This window comes from Castanea sativa, chromosome 5, assembly GCF_040712315.1.
Source record: "Castanea sativa cultivar Marrone di Chiusa Pesio chromosome 5, ASM4071231v1".
NCBI lineage: Eukaryota > Viridiplantae > Streptophyta > Magnoliopsida > Fagales > Fagaceae > Castanea > Castanea sativa.
In genome coordinates this window covers 990,822-1,015,244 of record NC_134017.1, presented here as the reverse complement: position 1 = coordinate 1,015,244, position 24,423 = coordinate 990,822, and the positions used below count along the sequence as shown (strand labels likewise).

Genomic DNA, 24,423 nt, shown 5'->3' with positions numbered 1-24,423 from the left:
CGATCTCACAGCCACATGGTATGTGAGATTGGAAAAGATATCTAGCTAGAGGGAAATGGCCAACTCTTTCTTAGAGTACTATAGGTTCAACATCGAGATAGCCCCTGCTCGCACAGTTCTTCAGAGGACAGAAAAGAAGAGTGGGGAATCCTTCCATGAGTATGCCTAGAGGTGGCATGAGCTAGCCACTCAAGTGCAACCCCCCATGATGGAAAATGAGATGATCAAGTGGTTCATTGACAACCTCAAGCCTTTTTACTATGAGAAGATGATCAGTACCCAAGTCACTCATTTCGCTAGCCTCATCCTTATTGGGGAGCGCATTAACGAGGGTATTAGGAGCAAGAAGATCATGGATGCCGAGTCTTTGAGTTCCATGGTTGAACAACAATTCAAGAGAATGACTGGTCACAAGATTAAGGAAGCCGATGTTCATATGGTTGATAATGCATCAAAAAGGCCTAGGGGTGTTGCTTTTACCTATGCTCCCCTGGCTGCTAGGCCTTATCAACAATAGAATCGGTCTACTCAAGCACCTAATCGAGCTTTTAATTAGAGAAGGAGGTTGGACCCACCTCATCCCATTAGGAGGGAAAATTGGAAGTACACTCCGTTGCCCATGCCCATGGCAAATCTCTATGCTTACCTATTGGAAAGGAAGTTAGTGACCCCATAGTTTCAAAGGCCCAGAAAAGGTCCTCCTCCACCAGGATTTGATCCGTCCAAGAAGTGCAAACACTATTTAAGGGCTGAAGGGCATACCTTGGAAGAATGTTTCCAGTTGAGAGACTGTGTTCAGGACCTCATTGATAATAAGCTGATACAGTTCGACAACACAGCCGCTCTAAATATTATCACCAAACCTTTGCCTCCCCATTAAAAGGGGAATGTGAATGCTATCATCATAGTAGATGAAAGGGTTCCAGATTTCTCCTCGTCGTCTTTCCCATGGAAGGCTATGCTTCAAGCCTTAGTCCAAGAGAGCCACCTTTATCTTAAAGGTATGGGAACCCCGGGATTTGATTAGGGAATCTACTCATTCTGCGACAGTGAAGATAGTCATGCCCTATTTGATTGCAAAGCACTCTGAGCACAAGTGCAAAGTCTAGCCGAACGCAGTATCATCTGGATTGAAAGGGAGATTATGCAAAGAGGTGATTGTATGGCAGCCAACTCATGTCCCCTAACTGCCTAGACAGAAGCTAGCTGTAATCTATATCAGTTGGGTCAAAGAAGGATTAGGATGAGTATTTTTGAAATGCCTTGGCAAGGTTGCTCTAGCACCATCCTCTTCAGTAGTCATTGAAGAGATCATGGAAATGCCCGCAAGTCTGGGATCGTCAGATTCAGGGAAAGGGCATGTCCTGCCAGCCATCGAGGGATTCACTCCTCTAGTTCTTGCATTGCATGTAGTCGCAGGACTAGCTTCACCATCAGTTCAAGAGGGAACCGCCATCGTTCCCACTGTCCAAGGTTTCAATCCTCTTATTTTGCCAAAACCTGCTTTAGGAATCTTAAAGGTATTCGGCTCGATGGCCCTTGAAGCTATTCTGCCAAGTTTGGTGGTCATTAATCCGAAGACATACTCTATAGCGCCCAATCTGCAAACTCAAGAGGGTGTCATCGTTCGCATGTCAAAGCCGATCCCTTATGAAGATAGTCATCGTGTCCCCTAGAAATACGATGTGTCTTTGATCTCCACTCAAAACGTAAAAGAGGAAGTTTGTTCCAACAGTTCTACCACTATTTGTAAAAAATTTAGCAACCTATCATTTTTTTTTAAACATGAGTTTGCCATGTAAATTGAGTTTCACAATATCGAGTTCCATAAAATAATGTGAAACTCGATTTCATTGAAATCAAGTTCCTTCTTAGGAATATAGCAATGTAGGCAACCTTTTGTATAAATAACTCTCAATCACAGTAGCCTCTCTCTCTCTCTCTCAGTTTTCTTTTTCATTTTGTTAGGCAACCTTTTGTATAAATTTCAAGTTCACTGATGATGAAATTTTTTGATTTTGGGACACCATTTTAAGTTTTTATTTTTGTCCATTTTTTGATCTGGATCAAAACAAAACAAGATGAAGCAATGGCAGTTTTACTTGTAAAAAAATAAAATAAATAAATAAATAAATAAAAGAGGAAAAAAAACCAGTGAGACCCACGCAGCTATTGCTGAGGAACTGAGGAAGAAAGACTCTAGAGCTAGAAGTAAAAGAAAGAGAATTGGTTAAAAGTAGTTGAGGATGTGACTTATGAGTGCTTTCACGTGGATACATACAGGAATTGTGGAAAACGTGATTAGATGTAACTTAAGAAATACCCAAAATGTTAGTGTTATTTACAAAAGAATTAAATGATTTTTTTTTTTAATAACATTCTTTTTAAAGAGCTCGAGCTTCAAGAGTTTGAGTTATGCGTGGGAACTTAAGTTTCAAAATAGTGGTACATTGTTAAAAATTTTGCAAACAGTGGTAGAACACTATACATTCTGGCCAATGATAGTATTCGGCCCTTTTGGCCAAAATTGGAGTCCACTCTACTTTAGCAGAGGTGACAGTAAAACTAACCTTAATACAAAGAGACTATATGCTTCAAATAATTTTTAATTTTTTTGTATCATACTGTTCTCCACAAGCTAAACAGGTGTTTATCCTAATGCTAGTATTTCAAGCCTGGTTTGGCTACAATTAAAAATTGCATGTTTTTACAAGTTGCTAAAAAAAGAAAATGGAATTTCAACTTTCAATCTCAACTACCATTCTCTTTTGTCTAGATACTTGATAGCGTAAAGCTTGTCTTCCATTTCCAAATATTCGACGTCATTAGGAATGACTTAATCAGTAGATACTTGATAGCGTAAAATTTCAAAGCATAAGTGATTCGTAATCCATGACGTTTATGTCCAACTACAGTCTACAGCATGCCCAACCAACAAGCTTTTAACTCCCACATATTACTTTCATAGCAATAAAGAGCTAAATAATACATATCCGATGTCTCTACTTCATGTCCAATTATGGTTTCTATTTCAGCATCTGTTCTAAAATGGTCAATCAAGCCTATAAATAGGCAACATTAAGAGAGTGAAATAATTATATTATGCCTTTAGAATATGCATTATCTCTCTTTCATAAGATTTCTCAAAATCAGGAGACCTATTGTAACGTCCCAGTCAGCCAAAAAAAAAAATATCAGATTTGTTTTGAGATACACCTGCCTCCCAAGTCCCAACTACCCCACCCATTCCCGCCACACATTTCACTCCACCTTATCTCCCCTCTTTGGCCAGGCTCACTCACTTCCCTTTTTTTCTTTTTTTCTTTTTCTCTCATACATTCCTCTCTACTCTTACATCCTCTCTCACCGGTACTTTCACACCACCACCATTTCCACCACCATTTTCCGGCAAGATCATCGGAAAACTCCATAGGAAAACGATAAGGCTCACTCACCTCTACTATTTGAAGTAAAAATTTCTAATCTTTTTGTGGGTTTATATGCTTTTGCTTGAGGTTATGTTTATCTAAGCTTTAATAATAATACCCATATGATTTATGGGCATTAGAAGTGATATTTATGTGTTTTTATGTATGGGTTTTGGTCTTGGTAGATGTATTTGATAAGTGAGTTTATGATTTTTGTAATGGTGGTTAGCTAAGTGGTGAGATTTGGGAGTTTTGGCTTTCTAATTTGGAATGGTTGATGAATCTAATTTTTATTGTGTATTTGGAGCTAGTGGAGGATTTACATTTGGGGTTTGTAATGGTGGGTATTGTTATATATGTTGTTGTTTTGTGGGTCTCTTGAAAATGACACATATTGAGGAAGAAATTCGTAAAATGTTGGGATCTCTTATAGTAAAGAAGAGGCTTTGAATGACATGATTATAAATTGGAGTCTAAGCCTTGAAAATGAAATTGTTGATAAACTTTGGACATGAAATACATTATTTGTGAGGTTAAGTACTTAGGCCTGCCCAATTAATTTCTTATCTAGCGATTTATAGTTCGTAGCTAGATAAAATGTCAAGCCTTATGCTTATCGTGATAGGTTTGTTTGGTATTGTTTAGGTTCTAGCTAATTTTATTTAGAGCTTGGAAAATTAGGTTTTTGCGGGTTGCAAGGTAAATAGTTTTTTAATGGGATATTTTTAGAAAATAACCATATTGCATAAAGCATTATTTTTGGGTTAAACACATTTTGGGAAATTGTTTATGGAAACTATATTCTCCTAGAAAGCTTTATGTTGTAACTTTAATATATGTGATTATTTGTGAAAATGGCATCATAATTTGGCAATGCATATGGGGAAATGTATGATTTATTAGCATGGAAAAGATTAGCATCTTTGACTAAATTCTTGAGAATGGATTTTATTTCTTATGGCATTATTTGCAAAATTAAAGATGCTTTGATATTTGGGAAAATTGATACAAAATCTTTTTGACAAGAAATGAGTTTGAAGGCTTTGAGAACTTTGTGAATATTTTGGATATTTCAAAGGTTTTTGTGAAACTACTTGAAATTGAACTATGTTTTAATTTCATGTAAACTGTGTGAGCTTTTCATATTTTTACCCTTGGGTTGTGACATGTGATTACCCGGTGATTACCTAGCTAGATGCTATGGTCTCTGTGACATTGGTATCTTAGCACCCGTCTTTGTAATGGTTATGAGTTTCGACTTTGTGTTGGCAAATGAGTTCTGGCTTTGTGTCGGCGATGAGTTCCAGTTTTGTGTTGGAAGATTAGTTCTGGCTTTATGTCGGCGATGAGTTCCGACTTTGTGCTAGCAGATTAGTTTCTGCTTTGTGTCGGCGATTGTCATGTGGCCTTGAGTTAAATTTTCTGGTTTGGAATGGTGTTGTTATTGCTCACAGTGTATAGTATGTAGTTTCATGTTGAGATATTTTGAGGAATATATAGTATGTAAGTTCAGGATAACATCTTGAGAAGTTTTGTGCTATGTCAATTTATTCATTCTTGTCAAATCATTTTTGGAAATGGTTTCATAGAATTTACCTGAAAATTCCCAAATTATAACATGCTTTGTAAACTGTTCATCATTATGAAAGTTGCATTTTCCCCACCCCCATTAATTATGCTACTTACTAGGCTCTATCTCATTCCATTATTTTACAAATTTTTTCAGAGTAGACAACTATCGTTTTGAGATAGCTTTTTGGTGGCTTGCAGGAGTTAGACTAACTGTTGATGGAGGCTAATTTTTGTGATGGAGATAATTGATGATGTATAACTTAGAGTAGGCTAGACTCAATTCTTTTGTATCTAATAGTGGTTATGACTTTATTTCCACTAATGAGACAAGTTATTGGTATGTAATTATATTTATTCAGACATTCTTTTGTGGCCAATGGTCATTGTAATTGTTACATAAAGCTCCGACTTACTTTGAGAGTATATCTAATAGAATTATTATGATAATCCTTGATGTTGGTACTTGATATGATTTATTTGGATTGAATTGCTCAAAAGGGAAAAATCTACAGGTAACTTTGAGATGTTTCTCATGCTATGGATCCTTTTAGGTTTGGGGTGTGACACCTATATATTGTGAGAGAGATGATACACACAACGGATGGACTAGATACATTCTACTTAGTACCTAATCTATATTTATTGGGAAGCAAAAAAAAACTATTAAAGTATAATATTAATAAAGGAAGAAATGAAAGAAAATCAATATGATATTCATTTGCAAGTTCATTATTCTTCTCACCAGTCTTAGTGTAGAATAAAGCCCCAAAGAAATAAAAGGAAAGGAAAATGTACATGATGTTTGTAAATACGGTAAACTAAAAAATTAGCACTATTAAAAGTATGCAATCAAGCTAAGATCATCTCCCATCATCAAAGTCCAATAATACATGGTCTCTCACGCTATCGTACACCTCAATACTTTTACTCCTAACATCATATTTGCTAGAATCTGACGTCTCGGCAATCAAGTGTTCAGTCTCTTCGAAGTTGGAGTTAATATTGACCCACGAATGTTTCTCCATCTTTCTTAAACCCTCCAATTCCATTGCTACATCCTTCATAGTAGGCCTATCCTCCCCTTTCAAACTTAAGCACTTCTTTGCAAGATTTGCCACTTCCTTCAACTGCTCAGCATTGCCTTCATTTGCTATATATTTCTCAAGAATTTCAAACAATCTATTTTCTTTAAAAGAAAGGAGAAAATATGTTACCAAACTTCTCTCCACCTCAGGTTTATCAAATGAAAGTGCCTTTCTCCCCGTCAATAGCTCAACAAGAACCACTCCAAAGCTATAAACATCACTTTTCTCAGTCAATTGACTTGTGTGCAAGTATTCAGGGTCTAAGTATCCAATAGTTCCTTGCACCATTGTCGCTACTTCTGCTTGATCTAGTGGAACCAATCTCGAGGCTCCAAAATCTGAGACCTTTGCTGTGTAACTGCTATCTAGCAATATGTTTGAAGACTTCACATCTCTATGGATTATAGGTGTAGAAGCTGCAGAATGCAAATATGAAAGTGCTTCTGCTGTTTCCGTAGCTATTCTAAGACAAATTTCCCATGATATAGTGGACACCTTGCTTTCACTATGTATGTACTCAAAAAGGGTACCATTAGGTATGAATTCATAAACTAGTAGAGGAACTGATGTCTCCAAACAACAACCCAATAGTTTAACCACATTCCTATGATTAATTTGGGAAAGTACAATTACCTCGTTGATGAACTGCTCCATTTGACTTTGATCCACTATTTTGGATTTCTTGATGGCCACCATCTTGTTATCCGGTAAAAATCCTTTATAAACAATACCAAACCCTCCTCGACCAATTATTAGAGTTTCATCGTAGTTGTTGGTAGCCTTCTTGAGCTCTTCTGTGGTGAAGATTTTGACAGTTTCAGTTGAATTTTCTTGTCTAGAGTGTTGCTGTTGTAAAATAAAACCACCATTTTGCTTAAAGAACTTTTCTTTAACTTTGGTCAGATTTCTTTGCTTGACTATCAAGTACAGCCAAGAGCAACAGACCAGCATGACTATCAAGCCTATGCCAGCACCTACAATCGAAAGAAATAGAATATTATTAATATTGGACTTAATACTATTTTCAAAGCTAAGAGATGGACTCAGAACTCTATCCCACAAGGACAATCACGTTGTTAAAGAGTTATTTTTTTTACATTTCATACCCTCAGAAAAACAAACAAGTTTCAGAAATTTTGTTGCTAGATTTAGTCAATGGATTTTTTGTAGCACTTGTTCAAAAGTCTCAACTATCCCTGGAAAAAGGTAACTAAAGAAAGAGCTTTAACAAATTCAAATTTCCTTTCTTTTCCGTAGGCGCCCAACCATGGCTTTTTTCTTCTTCTTCTTTTTTATACAGAAAAACAAACCCCCTTTTCTCTTTTAATCAACAGTTAAAATTCATTTTGTGATCCTACATCCAAAACTCAATCTTTAGTCTCAATGGAAAAGCAATATTATGAGATATGATAACTGTACTAATTTTCAAATATAAATTATTTTAAAGATATACAAATTTTACTATATAATCTTTATAAATTAATGTTACAGTAAATATAATTGACAATTACCAAAACATATATATATATATATATATATATATATATATATATATATATATATGACAAGTAGATATCAAAATTACTTATTTATGATTGTGACACTTGTGGATGGAATTTAAAAGTTTATAATATTCCTGCACCAGTCTTCAAACATCAATAATGATAGATATTTTTCCCTCAAAAAAAAAATAATGATAGATATTTTTTCTAAGGAAAAAAAAAGGGGGGGGGGGGGGGTTTAACAACAGATACTGACGCAACTTTATGATACAGACACAATCCTTAAATAAACATACCAAACCCGAGGTCAATTGCTCGTAAAGAGTGACCAGAAGTTTGATGGACACATTTCACTCCGTCCAAATGGTAACCCTCCTTGCACTCGCAGCGAAAACTTCCAGGTTGATTAACACAAAATTGTGTGTCGGTCGTGCAATTATGTTTCAGCTCTTCACATTCGTCCACGTCTGTAGTTATTAAGCTCATTTTTAAGTAACTGAGAAGAATTAAGTATAATCAAATGCAATTTCATACTATTGAAACGAAAATGAAAGGTATTGGCAGGCTATAGTAATTTTAGAGACAAAAAAAATTTAAAATAATTTTAAGACGAAAATGATAAGTTGTGATTACTATAACATTTTTACATAAATCCTATACTTTTATAATACACAACATGCAGCTCCATCATTGGAAAAAAATTTGTAAATTTCTTGTGTAACTGAAATTGGGCCACAATATTTTAGAAATTCTTCAAAAAAAATTTCTTTTTTTAAAATTATCATTCCATGCAAATTTTTGTGAATATTTATATATAGGAAAAAATTAACTAATGTAGAAACTATTTTAAAAACTTTTTATGAAATAATAAAAAGGTAATTGAGTTTTTTGACAGTTTTTTTTTTTTTCTTATTGAAAATTATATCAAAATTTTTGTAAAATAATCTATTAAAAAATGTCTTATGAGTACCCATTAACCAGAACCCTATAAAAATATAAATTGAATACCTTTGCAGCCGTCTTTGAGGTAAGGATTCCCACTGTAACCGTTTGTGCAATTGCAACGGTACCCAGACCCGTTGTTGGGGTCTTCACATCTGGTATTCCATCCACATACGTAATTCGCTTTGTTCTGAGCAACTTCACACGTCTCGTTACCAATTGCCCAATCAAGAACCATCGGAAAGGTTTCATTTCTTCGTAGACTGTAAAGATAATCTGAAGAGAAATTGAACTTTTTTCCTTGAATAACAAAGGCAAAGCTGCATGGATTGAAATCCCAGACTTCTGTATGGTTCTTAAAGCTATATGCTTCCAAAGTAATATTTTTCAATCCTTTGGGAATATCCATCTCGCAACACCCAATCCCAGAGCAAGACCCGCTGACTACGTTACTTTTGTCTTGACATACGGAAAGGCAGCCCATGGAGAACAGTTTATCGTTCTTGTAACCACGAAGGTATGCATAAGTGTCACAGCCAATGGCCACGAACTTGTTTTGGGTGTCAGAAATTGTGTAATTCCCTGACCTGAGACGTTTTTGCCATTCTAATTGCTCACGCGGCTGATCGTAACAGTCAACGGCGTTATACATCAAGATTTCCATCTCGCCATGGATGGAAATGTTTGTAACTTCAGCATTTCCGGAGAATGGTTTAAGTTGTCCGGACGTGCTGTTACAAGTGAGTAAAAATTTTCTACCACTAGTGTCTTTCAGGCGACACTCTTCAGTTAAGCCAAAGGGGTATGGAATTTTTACGTCTCCACATTTTTTGGGACAGCCAGGCAGGGCTAATGGATATTCTGTTGCTGCGGCCGCCATTGCTGATAATAATGATAATATGACCCCAACCCAGGTGACTTGGATAAGCATCCTTTGGTATTGAAAATCCATAGCCCCACTATTTTCCCACAAGGGTGTTTAAGTGTGTGGAGAACTTCATGCATGCTCCACTTTTTTTATAGGCCGGCGGAAAGAAGAATTGTTCAACATTTTCTTTTCTTTTTTAGCTGAGAGAAGAATTGTTCAACATTAGACTTTTCGTTTATGTACTTTTACATTAATTACACATCTATGAGTGGATGTTGCATAACGTAGACTTTGGTAAAATAACTGAAGTCTTAGTCTTTTTGTTTTTGTTTTAGTAATAATAAATAATACTCTAGATTGTTTATAGTTAAATCTGCAAATAACTCCAAATTCTCGAGTGAATTTTTTAGAGTTTTAATTTATAATATTCACTTATGATGGTAACTATTTATTATTAAACTATTTATTATCAGTTGAGATAATTAGAATTCACTTCTCAAATAAATTTTAAATTTCTCTAAAAGAAAAGGGGAAAAAAAAAATAACTGAAATGAAAGCCTAACAACACCTGCTGTGTGACATGAGGATCAAGGTTGTCCTTATTATTTTTTGTAACGCCAGCAACAGTACATTGGGTTGAACTATCCCAAAATTACGAAACTCAATAAAAAAAATACTTGCAATTTTGTATAATTCACAATCCCCAAAAAGCAAAATATATTCTCAGAATACTAAGTCAAATTGGAACTTTGCAACACGCTTTGGAGACTAATCTTAAGTGTTCATATGATGGTGGAGAAAAATTTTCCCTTCTGCAGGAAGAGTCCTCTCTCCACTTGCAATAAGTAGTGAGCCCAACCATGGGTCCCACATCTCTTATGAGAGTAGGGTCCTCCAAGTGGATAAATCATAAATTCTGGTGGTGGTGTTCAAACACCTGTTTCCCCCCTTATTTGATTTAAGAGTAATGCTGGACACTAATTTTGACATAATTTTGCACCAAAGTTCTGTGGCAATAGGTCATATGAGGACACACTCTTATCAATCACAACTTGTTATATAGTAAGTTATGGCACAAAGTTATGACAAAGTTAATGTCCCCATCATTACTCTTTGATTTATATATACAATTAGAAAGGAATAGTAGGACGGGTCACTTCAAAGTTGACCGAGCCATAACATCTTTTAGGAAAAGTTACACTCTACCCCTAAATTTATCTCATTTTACGCTTACTTTTTAAACTTTTTGAATGCTCACTTAATCCCCTTAAATAATTACTCATGTAACACTTGCCTCCTATAAATTATGAGAATGCACACTTACCTGCCTAAAGTATAATCCGTGTAACACTTTGCACCCCATCCCATGGGGTAATTACTTATGGAAGTGTATATTCTTATAGTTTAGGGAGGCAAATGTAAAAGATTTATAGTTTAGGAGGTAAGTGTAAAAAAGGGTATGGTTTAGAGGAGTAAGTGTAAAACATGGTATATAATAGTGAACCAAAAATTGGACTATCTCCAGTTCGTTCATCGTGTCATCCAAGCCCAGAAAGGTTATCCCACCATAAGGCAAGTCGTATGAGGGTAAGAAGGTCGTTCAAAATGAATTTATGTTCAAAATCTTATAATTCTGGCCATGTTCTACTATTTTGAAGTACAAGCAAAATCTTTGTTCATCGCTATAATTTCTCACTAAGTTCTTAACTTCTAATGGCAGTTGTAGAAGATAAGATTGAACTTTCTAACTTCTATAGCAGTTGTAGAAGTTAAGTCTGTACCTTCTAACTTCTATACACGTTGAAGAAGTTATTAAACATGTAACTACTCCAATTCTCACTATATAAGAACTCATCTACATCAAATGAAGGTAAGTTTCCACTACTCCTAAAGTTGGAATTCTTCAGTTCTAGAGAGAAAACTAACTTAAGCATCGGAGGGCTCTTGGCCGGTTCACCTCGGTCACCTTTGATCTTGTTTTTCTTTCTTTTCAGACCTTCCAAGCAACCACCAGCCCATTGAAGCTCGGAGCATTCAACCTACTGATTTTTTGTGCATTATCAGTTGGCGTCGTCTGTAGGGAAGATTAAATTTTTGTTTTGAAAGTTATCTTTCTTTTACAAAAGGCTGTATGGTCCGGACAAGGTCAATGGCCACTAGTCCAAGCCACTAGGAGAGTGCGAACGCTTCCAGCCACCCCAACCGTGCTCACAAGTCAACACCTGTTATGCAACCGCCTTCCGTCAAACAAATCCAGTCTATGGCAGCCGCCATGGCAGAGCTAACCCATTAGAATTAGGAGTTGACTCAAGAGATCAACCAAAGAAGGCAACGTCATGAAAGGTGTGTGGAAGGGCAGGCTCAAAGTCAAGAAGTTAGAGAAGGAGAAAATGTTGAACGCGAGAATCACTAAAGGGGGACAGCATTGAGTAGGGTGCCACACTTGGAAAGGGAAATGGATCAAATGAGAAGGGTTTTGGATGAGATGAGGGAGAATATAAGAAGGACGAATCACGTAGATGATTTAGTTCATCGAACCGATTCCCCTTTCATAACTTCCATCAATAGTTATCCTTTACCTTCCAAGTTTAAGATGCCTTCATTGGATTTGTATGATGAAACACGAGACCCATGTGACCACATTGCAACCTTCAAGACCACATGCACCTTCAAGGAATTCCAGATGAAATAATGTGTAGGGCCTTCCTAACCACCTTTAAGGGGCTAGCACGAGTGTGTTTTAGTAAAATACCTTTGAACACTGTTGATCTTTCAAGGCCTAAACGCTCCTCGTCCAGCTTACTGACTATAGAGCAAGGAGATAATGAGAGCTTGCAGTCCTTCATCACTCGCTTCAACAAGGAAGCCCTGACAGTAGACGAGATAAATGATAAGCTACTATTAGCAGCCTTCCACAATAGAGTTAGTTCAGATTTATTCATCCACAAGCTCTATGATCAAGAACCATAGACCATGGCCGAACTCGTCCATTCAACCTAAAGCTTCATGAATGCGGAAGATGCGATCATTGCCAAGAAGAGGAAAAGAGCAGAGCGAATGGAAGCAGACCTCCCACATCATCCTAAGTAAGGCCCTTGTCCAAAGAAGGCCTGAACAGGAGAGAAGAAGGATAGAGAGAATAGGAAGGCAAGTTTGTCTTTAGGAAGAGGTCAGCATTACACACCCTTGAACGTTCCACTCAATTAAGTGCTAATGCAGATTAAAGATGTCCCATCCTTGAAATGGCTAGAGAAGATGAAGGGAGATCCTAACAAGCGCAATAAGAATAAGTATTGCCGCTTCCATAAAGATCATGGGCATGACACTGACGAGTGTTATGACTTGAAGCAGCAGATAGAGAATCTCTTTAAACAGGAAAAGTTGAGAAATTTTCTTGGGCGAGATCATAAGGACGAGAAGTTAAAAGGAAAGATAGAAGAGTCATCACAGCCCCCACTTGGAGAAACAAGAGTTATTGTAGAAGGAACTTCAGCAGGACAATTTTCCAAGTCAATGAAGACCTATCTAAAGGTGGTGCAAAACATCCAACTCTCTGGACGACCACCAAGGATAAAAGGGGCAGATGAGCAGGCCATTACTTTCACAGACGAAGATGCTGGAAGGGTTTATCATCCACATGATGATGGGATCGTCATAACTTTGCTCATTGTAGACTACACAACTAGAAGGGTGTTTATAGATAATGGGAGTTCAGCAAACATCCTATATTACCCTACCTTCTAGCAAATGAGGCTCGGAGGAGATCAATTTCGTCCAGTGAACTCGCCCTTAGTAGGATTTGGAGGAATGAAGATACAACCGGTGGACACTATAGCTCTACCCGTCGTGGTAGGAGCGTATCCATAGCAAATAGCCAAAGAAGTAAATTTTCTCGTCGTAGATTGTTCATCTTCCTACAACGCTATCATTGGACGACCAACTTTGAATAATTGGAAGGCAATAACATCTACCTACTACCTATCTGTCAACTTTGAATAATTCTTACATAGTATTCTTTTCTAGGGGCAGAAAACTGAAAATATCATTTGAGTGAAAATAAAAGGGTAATGAGAATTAGTAACTAGGCATTGGCCTTTTAATTATAAACATAGTGGGGCAAACACAAAGTAAAGACTAAGAATTTTAAAAATCAACAATACGTAAATGGGTCCCAATTGCCAAAACTTGTAAAGAATTCCATTAACAAACCAATACAATTATCTTGTTTCTCTGCTCTGTTTCTTATCTTGAACAATTATCAAACAACTTGTAGGCAAAGGGTAGCACAAAAAAAAACACAACCTTTCTTGAACAATTATTAAAAAAATTTGTAGTAGTGAAATTGCAAAACAACAAAAAATCTAATATCAAGCATAGGTATGAAATAAAGAAACGGAAAAAAAAAAAAAAAAAAACGACAAAAACATGAAGAAGAAGAAGAAGAAGAAGAAGAAAAAAGGAAGAAACTAGTAGACAATAGACAAAGAACAAAGGCTAGAGAGAGAGTAAGATAGCTGATATACCTGGCCTCCATTGGGCTTTCAATGGTCATCCATGGACGATTTGAAGGGATTGAGCTGGATGGATCCATCAGTTGTGATTGAAAATATTGAAAATTTCAAGGATGGAGGGGAGTTGTAAAAGAAAGTCCAAATTTCTTCTTGAACTGTTTTGTTCAGGAGTGTGTTTTTGGATTCTGAGGGGAAAAATGGCGGGAGTAATTTGCGGGTTGAGGGTAGTTCTAGAAACTTACACCTTTTTATACAGGAAACAAGACAATAAATAATACTCTCTTAAAAAGTTTGATTTTTAAAACAGGACAAATAAATTAAGACAAGGGAGTATTAAAAAAATGTGACATTATATTATTATATTTCCAAATAAGATTCTTATCCAAGATATAACTTTAAATAATGATTGTTAATTACTAATTAGTCCCTATGATGAACTCATCCTTAAAGAAGATATATCATGACCCTTGGCCTTAAAGTCTTTGCTCATTTTCTAGTGCCTTTTGAGAAGCAAAAACACTAATGGCAAGTTTTAGTCATCTGAAAGCATCTCCAATAGGCTCTCTAAAGCCAATTATGGAGAGCAAACACACAAAAAAAAACCCCTCCAACCGCCTCTCCATCTCCTTTTTTTTTTTTTAGATTAGCTACAGTAGCTCTCTTAACATGGAGAGTACTGTAGCAAATATTGTAGCACATCTAAACAATATTCACGCTTAAAATAATACCCGGTTGAATAAAAAAATAATTCTTTCTCTCTCATCCCTTTTCTCTTTCGTTCTTCACTCTCTCGTGCTTCTCTATCTCAACGGTTACAATCTAAAACATACCACAATCAAAACAAAAACCCAATCGAAAGATTTGAAACACAAAACAATCTTTCTCATAAGCCTAATGAAATCTGAACAATAAAATAAAACTAATCATACCAGAACCAAAACAAAACAAAACAAAAAAAAAACATGTAGAGGGAGAGAAATTTGTGTATGTGTGTGTGTGTAAGAGAAAGAGAACGAAAGAGAGAGGGAGAAGTGGAGATATGTTCTTGAGATAACTAGAAAAACAAAAAGTTAAACACAGAGTGAAGATAGATTTAGGGTAGGTGTGTGTGTGTGTGTGTGTGTGTGTGTGTGGAGGAGCAAAAACAAGAAGAAAAAAAAACGTATGGATGAAAAAAAAAAAAAACTAAAGAAAGAAAGGAAAAATAATATAAGGAATAAGAAATCAAAATTGAGTAACATTACTACGATATTCTCACAATACTTTCACAATAAATTTTAAGTAACAGATTGTTATTAGTTGATATTGGTGAGTAAAAAAATAATTTAAATGGTGAGTTCAAATTAGAACTAGTTACACAACTTACCATATAAGATTTTGTTGTGAAAGTCTTGTGAAAAAATGTTATAGACGCAACATTTCTCATTAAAAGAAATATAATTGTTAATATTGTTTGGAATTTAAAAAATATAGATGAATGAAGAAATATTAAAAAAAGAATAAAGAAATAATATTTTAATAGAATAGAGAAAAAGATGAAGAGTCTGTTGAAAAGTATATTTGAAAAAGTGAATAAGTAAAAGAAAAAAAATCATTATTCATTCTCCAAACAATACAAAAATTTAGAAAGACTATTGGAGGTGCTCTAAAAAGGTATTCACCATTCATATATTTTCTTAAATACTATTTTTAAAATCAATTAATTTGGTATCGGTGGGAACAATAAGCAGTCTCATGGAACGGAGTATTCTTATTTTTTTTATACATTTCTTAGTAGTATTAAGATAAATGGTATATTTAACCCCCAAAAAAAAAGATAAATAGTATAAATTAGTGATATAAAGTATAAAGTAATAAAGTCATCTAATTTGTCGTTTAAAAAAATTCAGTTCTGGTTTTATTTTAAATAAACAAACATGTTAGGGTACTTTTAAAGTTTAAAATTGAAAATTCTGTAGTTCTATTAACTAAGTATCTTCTCAAAAAAAAAAAAAAAAACTAAAAAGGGACAAAAAAAACGCTGTTATACTATTTGAGAATTCTAAAACTATATATTAATCAATTATTTAGTTTTTGTCACCAAAACTTTTACAATAAAATTATGAAAAGGAGACAAAGATATGGCCTTGGTGGCATGCATTGTCGCATTATCTCCATCAATGGAAAAGGAACAGCGGTCTTCGAGGCTCTTGAGTCTTGGCTTTGGGAAAAGAGAAAATTTGGGCAAGCTAGACTTGACATTTTTGGTTTTTTTTTTTTTTTAGAAAGTTTCATTAAGTGGCATAATAACTTTTTATCATCAAAATAAGAATTCAATCAGTTTTTGGTATAGGCGGAGATTGAACCTCAAATTTCTTATACAACTATTAAAAAGTTTACCAGTTGAGTTAACTGATACTCACATTTGATTCTTACTTCTAAGAGAAATAAGAGAAAGGGAGAGAGAACTATATACATATATATATATATATAGAGAGAGAGAGAGAGAGAGAGAGAGAGAGAGAGAGAGAGTTAGATTTAAGTTACATCTCTAAACAATATTAAACCACCTAATAACTTGTTATTAAATTCATATTTTAAGAATCACACCATTGAATTACATGTTCTATATGTGCTTAACATACATGCTAATTTTCATGTCAATCGGATGTTATTTACCATGTGATCCATAAACTCATCTCTTATGAATCATTTTAAACTTCAATAACATAAATTTAAACAATTGATTGATCATATGACTATTAATCTTTGATCACTGTGAAATTTTGCAAGCATAGAGATTATATGAATATAATATTATCCAACGGTAGATTTGTCAAAATTCACAACTAATAATAAGCTATTCAGTGGTGTAATATCGTTTAAAGTTACACCATATTAGGCAAGTCCGATTAATAGTGAGATGCTTTTAATTGTGATTTTGTTGACATTATGCCTAAAACATAAATGAAAAGTCGGCAATTTTGCTAACCAGTAAATTGAGAGAGAAATAAAAAGTGCTTATTACTTATTATATCAATTATTTTAATTTATGTTAGTGTTCCTTCCTCATAAGCAAAAATCAAATTATCTTTCCTTATTTTATAGTGCCTTTTGAGAAAAAAAAAATACACTAATGGCAAGTTTGAAAAATTAAATACTAGAGGCAAAAAGAATAGGAGTAACTTCTTTGTCATTTAGACTCCGTTTAGTTAGAATGATTATTGGAGGTATGAAAAATAGAGGAGAGAAAAGTAGGGAGAAAATGGAGTTTGTGGTTATTTAGTTGAGGGTGGAAAATGGAGAAAATTTTGGTGGAGTTTAGGAGTTTTCTTCTTGAGCCATCAAAACATAATCTCCCCAAATTCAAGAGAAAATGAGAAAGAAAAGTATGCAAAAATATTAGGACAAAAACCCTCATGTCAAGCTTCTTCTATCTCTAGTTTTTTAACTTTTTTTACCTTTTTGTTACATGCTGACTGTAAGTGCACAATTGCACCTTGACCCAAAGAAGATTATGGGCTCAGGCCCAATGAGCATTGAACAATAAAATTTGTAGAGCGTGGGCTTAGAACCTAGGTTAGAAGTACTGGGAGCTTGATAACAGGCTTTTAGAAGTAAATACAGGTGAAAAACAAATGATAGTTGCAAATGAATCTCCTCGGATCTGAGCCGAGGACTACTTCTTTATTATTTCTCTTTCTTCTTTCAAGATTACAATTTCTTAATTTCTTTCTTTGTTTTTCGATCCCCCCTTTTTCTTTTGCCTTTACCCCCTTTTTATACTTCCTTCCCTGATACTTTTTGAACAGTGACCAGAAGTTTCCACCTCACTGTTCAGGGGTCACCTCCCCATTAATGCGGCCAGGGAGGTAGGTGCAGAGCCTTTAATGCGGAGGTGGCAGCCTTTATTCTTGATATTTTCTTTAACACTGGTGCGTCTAGAAGATTCAGGATATCCCCTTTTAACCACTGGTCTTTCCAAAGTTGTGCTTTGACCTTCATAATGAAACTTCGAATTCTCTAGAGCCTTTCCGAGGAGAAGCTCGTCCTCGGCTGTATCCTCTGACCCTTGGCGTATGGGCCGACTCATAGAGTTTAATCCTAGAGCAGGTCGGCCCTCCATGTTCCAGCCCAAAGGCCCATATGCCCATTTGGGCCCTTTTACTCCCCACACTGACTATGTTAGTTGCTACCTTTGTGCCATTTTTGGGTTTTCTGTTTTATTTTAGTTTATACATAAATGCTACCTTTCCGTTTATTTGTTTTTTTAAAATAAAAAAGAAAACAGGGCATAATTTTTTTTTAATAAACTTGGTGTGATTTTTTTTTAATTGAAATAATTTTTTAATAAGGATGTATGAGTTAATTTATATGAATTATTATTTTAATTTTTTTCACTTTTCCCTTCCATTGAAATAATAATTTTTGATTTGATGGCAATGTCATATTATTGCCGACGTAAAAGGAAAATTTGGGCTTGGTGGCATTGTGACATATGCCATTCTGAGGAAAAATTATTGGGTACTCTCAGAGTACCATAAATGCGTACTCTCTCCTCTCACATAAATGGTGGGTTCCATTAATTAAATTTATGGTGGAACCCACCATTTATGTGAGAGAGGGGAATACGCATTGATGGTACTCCGGAAGTTATGACTTGTTGGGTCTGGTTAATTGGGTCTCTAAATAGCCATACTTGTGAGTTGTGACTTGTTGACATTATGGACAAAAATCACAAAACACAATCCAAAAGTTTACAACTTGAGGACTTTGTAGACTTAGAAAAAGTAGATAACTAGAGACTCATACCAATTATTTTATAGCAAATGTTAATAAGCACCGCATAGGTGCTTGTTAAGGTAGTAGAAAAGTAAGTCACATTTAATAAAAAAATTAAATAAATAAATGAAAAGGACATAAAACAAATCTTTTTGGTTAAATTAATATTTTTTTTTCCTCTTTATAAAGTTGACCCAACACTGAAAAATATGACATAGAGCTGCAGAAAAAGACAAAATTATACCCAAAAAAAAAAGTCAAGTTTCTGTTAACGGGCACCGCAAAGTGCTCGTTGCCCGTTAACACAACCCTAAGATGTCAATTTTCCCAAAAGCAAAATTCAAATTGTCTTTTCTTCTATATTAACACCTTTTGAGAAGCAAAAGTATTAAAAGTAAGTTTGATAAATTAAATATTACTAAGAAAAAAAAAAGAAAAAAAGAAAAAGAGGAATAGCTTCTTTGCCTTTTACTCTAATAGAAGCTATGTACTACTATATAGGGCACATCAAATTGATAAGTAAGAATAATTAGAAAGCTTGGAACAGGTCCCTAAGATTGTAGGGCCATACACTATTGGGTTTTCTTGCCCCATTCCACATTTGATCTGCTAATTGTTTGTACACCCTTTGTGTGAGATGGTATGAGTCCCAAAACACATATTCATTGGGATTCTTACAGAGTTGGAATTCCTTCCCTAGTCTTTTTCCTCCACAGCTAAACACTCCTCTGAACTGCCCAGACCCACAGCATGCTCCTTTACCTTCCTCGAAACCTTCATTAAAAAAATATATATATAAATAAATCTCTGTTCAATAATTTACAAGTTTATTTAAAAGAAAACAACAAATTCCCTTCTTTTTTGTTTTGCGTTTCTTTGGTAGCAACGTGATATAAATTGTATTGGCAATGTCTAAACATGAGATTATTTCGGCCACTTTCTTATTGGGTATCCAAGTTCTTTAAGGACCAGATTGTTTGGGATTCTTTTTGCTCAAACTAGAATTAGATGTCTGTCACACAATTACATAAGGGCTGGCCAGTTTCACTTGGGCCCATAAAAATCTATTTGTGCTAAAAAGAAAGTTCCATCATTTGTTTCTGATATACCATGGGCCTGACTATTTTCCACATTAGATTAAAGAGCAATGATAGGTAGGCCCACTTTTGATGAACCCAAAGGAAAGAGATTATGTGCCTGAAAGACATACCATATTTTGAGGGATGACTCATTCTTTTTCTGAGATTGATGTTGAAGTTGTACAATGAATACTTGAACCCCTTTAGCTGCTTCTCTAATTTCCGGAGGAGCTTGGACAAAGCTTTATTGTGCAATTTCACAAGCGATGAAGCTTCTTCTAAGCAGCTACCATTGTTTTCTGCTTTGATGATTCTGATGCCTGGAGCACAGCCCAAGGGTGGCAAATTGATGAACCCAAATTTCCTACCACCTCTTTTATATATATCCTGCAATAACCCAAAATAGTTCTCTCACTACATGAAATGATTGACACCACAAAATTTATTTTTTTTCAAATAAATTTTGGAGACAACTTTTCATCTTTTTCACTACTAGTAATAATGTATGACCTATCGTTATTGGTGTATAATAATACTGATGTCAATAATAGACCTAAATAGAGAATAATGGTACTCTAATCACAACAAACCATATTAACAAACTTTATAATAAAAAAATTTAGAAAAATTTCTTCTATCTCCATTATTAATTTTTTTTTTTTTCCTATGAAGAAAAAAAAGAGAAATAGAGAGTAGCTACAACTTACTTTGACAATGGTTGTTAAGTTGCCAATCACAATCCCCACGTATTCTGATTTGGAATAAGAGTTCAATACAGTGGAATTGGTTACGAAAACACTCATGTAATCATTGGTTCCAATGCTAAACAAGTACACAGCTTTTGATAATGTTCTTTCGGCTTCAACTTTGCCTAAATTGCTTCTCAACCAAGTCCCTACCTTCTTATAGTACTTTAGCTGGGTTTTAAGATCAATCACCTAACACCAAAAAAAAAAAAAAAAAATGCACATAATTACTGAGATGCTTTTAACGAGTACAAACATATATCATATATGAATTCTCTGATTGTCATGTCTATGTTAATTTGTGGACTCAGTTTGTTTTTCTTGACTTTAGTACTTTAGATTGTATTATTATGGGTCCACACGTGTATTTTTCACATAGATGTTGTCAAACTGAAATTATGTATCACCTTTTGGGCCTTACTTGACGTTTGACAAATCAAGTACTGCATTTACAACTTGTGGCCCAAACATACTTGGTGCCAAAAAAAGTAAAAATGGTAATTGGCATAAACAAAAAGCTTACGTTGCCACAGATTTAGGTCAACATCTATGCCCCATGAAACGTTTGGCTTCAAGTGCTTGACTACACATATGTATCAAAAGCTAGCTAGCTTGTCGTATTTGTGAAACACATTACCATTTTAAATCAACTGGACTAAAATGGGCAAAATAGGGATATATCCTTTCGGCAAAAAATTTCAGCAAAATGTTTTCTTTTTGAAACTATTTAGAAATATGCTCCTATTTTGAAACTCAATTTTCTAAAAATTTAGTTTTATATTGAAATTTGATTATGAGAAAATCAAGTTTCAAAATATAGTTTCAGAAATAGAGTATTTTATTGAAATTTTTCGCTGAAAATGGTATATCTCCATTTTTACCGGCTAAAATGTTATGTAAACTATCATCATAATTTGCAAATGCTATTGACAAAGAAAGCATACATAGCATGTTTCTTAATTTCTCTGTGATGTGAAATGCACGTACCGCCCCTTGAAAGGTTTCAACTAGAGCACCAGCACCAGCAGACGCAAAATTCACTCCATAATAGTATTGATTAAAACCAGGTTGTAAAAATGGTGTAATCAATGGCAACTTTGCATATTCAGCTACAATGAAATTAATATATTTATATGTCACTCACATATATACAAGACAAGGAATTAAGCAGACAGAATCTTTGTTTGTTAACCAAAACAGATTCGAACATAAAAGATAAAGACAAATATATATAGCTAAACAAAGATTTGCAAATCTTACGACTTACCAATAAAATCTGAAATCAAACGCCCATCAGAGAACCTCCCAGTTGGGAACTTGAAATAAGTTTCCCCATAAGGCCAGAAATTTGCTTGGTCGAGGGTTGTGGTGTTGATGTAATTGTTGTTGCCAGCATCAAAGAAAGAGTCTCCGAAAATGAACAAAGCAACATGATTTCTTGAATGCTCGGATCTAATCTCAGTAGAAGTAGTACAGCTTGAGACGAGGACTACATGAAGAAAGAAGACAAGGAAGAGAGAGCTTGGCCTTGCCATGACTGATTTCCTTACCATAGTTATATTTATACTGCAACCTGATGATTCTCAAAAAAGAAAAAAGAAAAAAAAAAGTATTCTTACCTATAGGCTATAGAGAACAAAGATTGTGGCTTTTAGTGCAATGCCAAGTTTAGAGTCTTTAGACCAGTCGGCGCCATTCAAAATATAGATGCGTGGAACAAGCTGAATGAAAACGTGCATTCCTTAAAGAATTGGACAGTAAAGTCAAATCCAATCAAAGAAATCGAAAAGGCCAAGTTGCACATTTCTTTTAGTTTGAAATAGGACAATAAAAATTTCGGCTTGAAATTCATGAAAAATCGTGACTTAAAATATAGGTTCATGCTAATGGGTGCTTTTAGGGTAATGGTTAACAATTTATTTTAGAAAAGTTTTGACACCACTTTTATGGGAATAAAAAAAACTGTCTAAACATTAATCGTTTTTTTTTTCCCAAAAAAAATTCTTTAAATGGATTATTAACCATTGTCCTAGAGCATCCATTAGCATTTCCCTAAAATATATGCATGAGAAAGAAACTTTTTTTGTTTTTTTAGTCCAAGCAATACTTGAAGTTGCCAATTTGGGATCAGCTAACCAAATTAAATAAAATAGGAGAAAAGAGAAGAAGAAGAAGAAAGAGGAGGAAATATCGTCTTACGTTCGTTCACCTCCACTATTTTACTTTGATATCTATAATTGAAACGTATCACATTCTAACCCATAAAAAAAATAAAAATAAAAACAAGTATAAGAAATAGTATTAAAACCCTTTAAAATTTTGCATATAAAATTTAAGTTGGTGTAACTAACTATTTATGTTTAGGACATCAATCAAAATCCACTTTCTATCGTATTGGTTATGTTGGAGAAAATATGAATAATACACTTGAATAAAGATTTTGTAAATTATTTCGAAAACAATTTGAACTAAGACAAAAAAAAAATATCTTTTTTCAAAAAGATTCAAGTCCTTTGCAGTTGACTCCTATCGCCACCCGATGCATGTGTTCCGGGCCCATTTTCTCATACTTTATACTTAAGTGCAATAACTTATAACACTTCACTTTATCAATGTGGGATTCTTGTTTGTTTATACAAAAACACTAACTCCTCACTTTACACTTATTGACCATATGAAACTCCCATATTTTCTCATTTAATTTTTCAAATTAATTTAGTTTAAATTACATTTTAATAAAATGTATCAACATTCTCTCACTCATTCTAATATTAAATTTTAGTAAATAGAAAAAGCTAACTCCAAAGTTAGAGTGGTTTCAAACTTGAACTGTTACTTTAAGGGAAATTAAGTGTCATTGATTACACTTAATAACCAAGTGTTAACATGAGCTTTATTAGCTAGCTCGTTGTAGCTTTATACCAATCCTAATTTTTATTAAGTCCAAATCTCATAGGGAGCGGCTCCACTTTCGCACTAAAATAAGCAAAACCCATCAAGAGGGCTCTTGTAATTTTGACACTCCACTCATTAGAGCTATTATTAAGAGTTCTTTTAGGTATACTCAACCTCCTAAACATTATGCGAAAAATGTACTTATACTATATGGAAGGGCAAACAACAAAAAGAAATAGTATTCTAGACTCTATATGATTCATTTGAATTATCTTGCCCCATCTCCTTTCATGTATTCTAGACTCTTTCTCTTGCCAAGCCCTTGGTATATAGATTTGCAAGATTGTCACAAAATTTAACATAATCCCCATTAGTGATGCCACTACTTAAATAAGATCTCACGGTACTAAGTTTTCTTTTTATGGGTCTAAATTATCCGTTATAATATTGATTTCTTACTCTACCAATTATAGTGATGCCATCACAATGTATTAAGATATGTGAAATTGGATTTTCCTAATTTGGAATTTCATACAATAAATATCTTAACCTATTTACTTCTTCACTCACTAAAGCAAAAGCAATAAGCTTAGCTTCCATAGTTGAATTAACAAAAATGGACTTTTTTTTTGCCAAAGTAAAAGACCACTACCTAGAGTGAAAATATAACCAATAGTAATGAGAAAATCACCTAACATAGTGTTCCAATTTGGCATCACTAAAACCTTCAACCACAACATGATACTTTATGTAAAGCAAAACATGACTTTTATACAAGATAAATACTTCATTACATGTTCAATGGCATGTGAATGATCTCTACTTGTCTTGCTAGTAAATTTACCAAGTACTCCAATTGCACATGCAATATGAGGTCTAGTGCAATTAGTAGCATAGCACAAACAACCAATTATGCTAGCATATTCCTGTTGACTAACTGCCCCATTGTCATTACTCATAGAAAATAAATAAACACTAGAATCAAAAGGCGTAGCAACATGTTTGCAATCAACAATATTATATTTTCTCACTAT

At 34.5% G+C, this 24,423-nt stretch overlaps 3 protein-coding genes and 1 long non-coding RNA gene across 4 annotated transcripts; 2 read left to right on the top strand and 2 right to left on the bottom strand.

Annotated features, from left to right (window-relative positions):
- Window positions 1-3,242: 3,242 nt before the first annotated feature.
- Window positions 3,243-5,447, top strand: LOC142634306 (uncharacterized). The gene is made up of 2 exons (XR_012844108.1): window positions 3,243-3,469; window positions 5,155-5,447. It is a non-coding gene; the product is annotated as an uncharacterized LOC142634306 (long non-coding RNA).
- A 245-nt stretch (window positions 5,448-5,692) lies between these two features.
- LOC142634356 (putative wall-associated receptor kinase-like 16) lies at window positions 5,693-9,576 on the bottom strand. Its single transcript, XM_075808652.1, has 3 exons — window positions 8,596-9,576; window positions 7,884-8,054; window positions 5,693-7,059 (listed from the first exon to the last, which is right to left on the bottom strand). Exons 1-3 carry the CDS (start codon window positions 9,479-9,481, stop codon window positions 5,861-5,863), a joined length of 2,256 nt encoding a protein of 751 aa, XP_075664767.1. The 5' UTR covers window positions 9,482-9,576; the 3' UTR covers window positions 5,693-5,860.
- Window positions 9,577-12,610: 3,034 nt separating this feature from the next.
- Window positions 12,611-13,141, top strand: LOC142637470 (uncharacterized). Its single transcript, XM_075811746.1, has one exon. It carries the CDS (start codon window positions 12,611-12,613, stop codon window positions 13,139-13,141), a length of 531 nt encoding a protein of 176 aa, XP_075667861.1.
- A 5,863-nt stretch (window positions 13,142-19,004) lies between these two features.
- Window positions 19,005-22,165, bottom strand: LOC142634206 (GDSL esterase/lipase 5-like). Its single transcript, XM_075808499.1, has 5 exons — window positions 21,762-22,165; window positions 21,482-21,603; window positions 20,456-20,686; window positions 19,880-20,135; window positions 19,005-19,443 (listed from the first exon to the last, which is right to left on the bottom strand). Exons 1-5 carry the CDS (start codon window positions 22,045-22,047, stop codon window positions 19,199-19,201), a joined length of 1,140 nt encoding a protein of 379 aa, XP_075664614.1. The 5' UTR covers window positions 22,048-22,165; the 3' UTR covers window positions 19,005-19,198.
- Window positions 22,166-24,423: the final 2,258 nt, after the last annotated feature.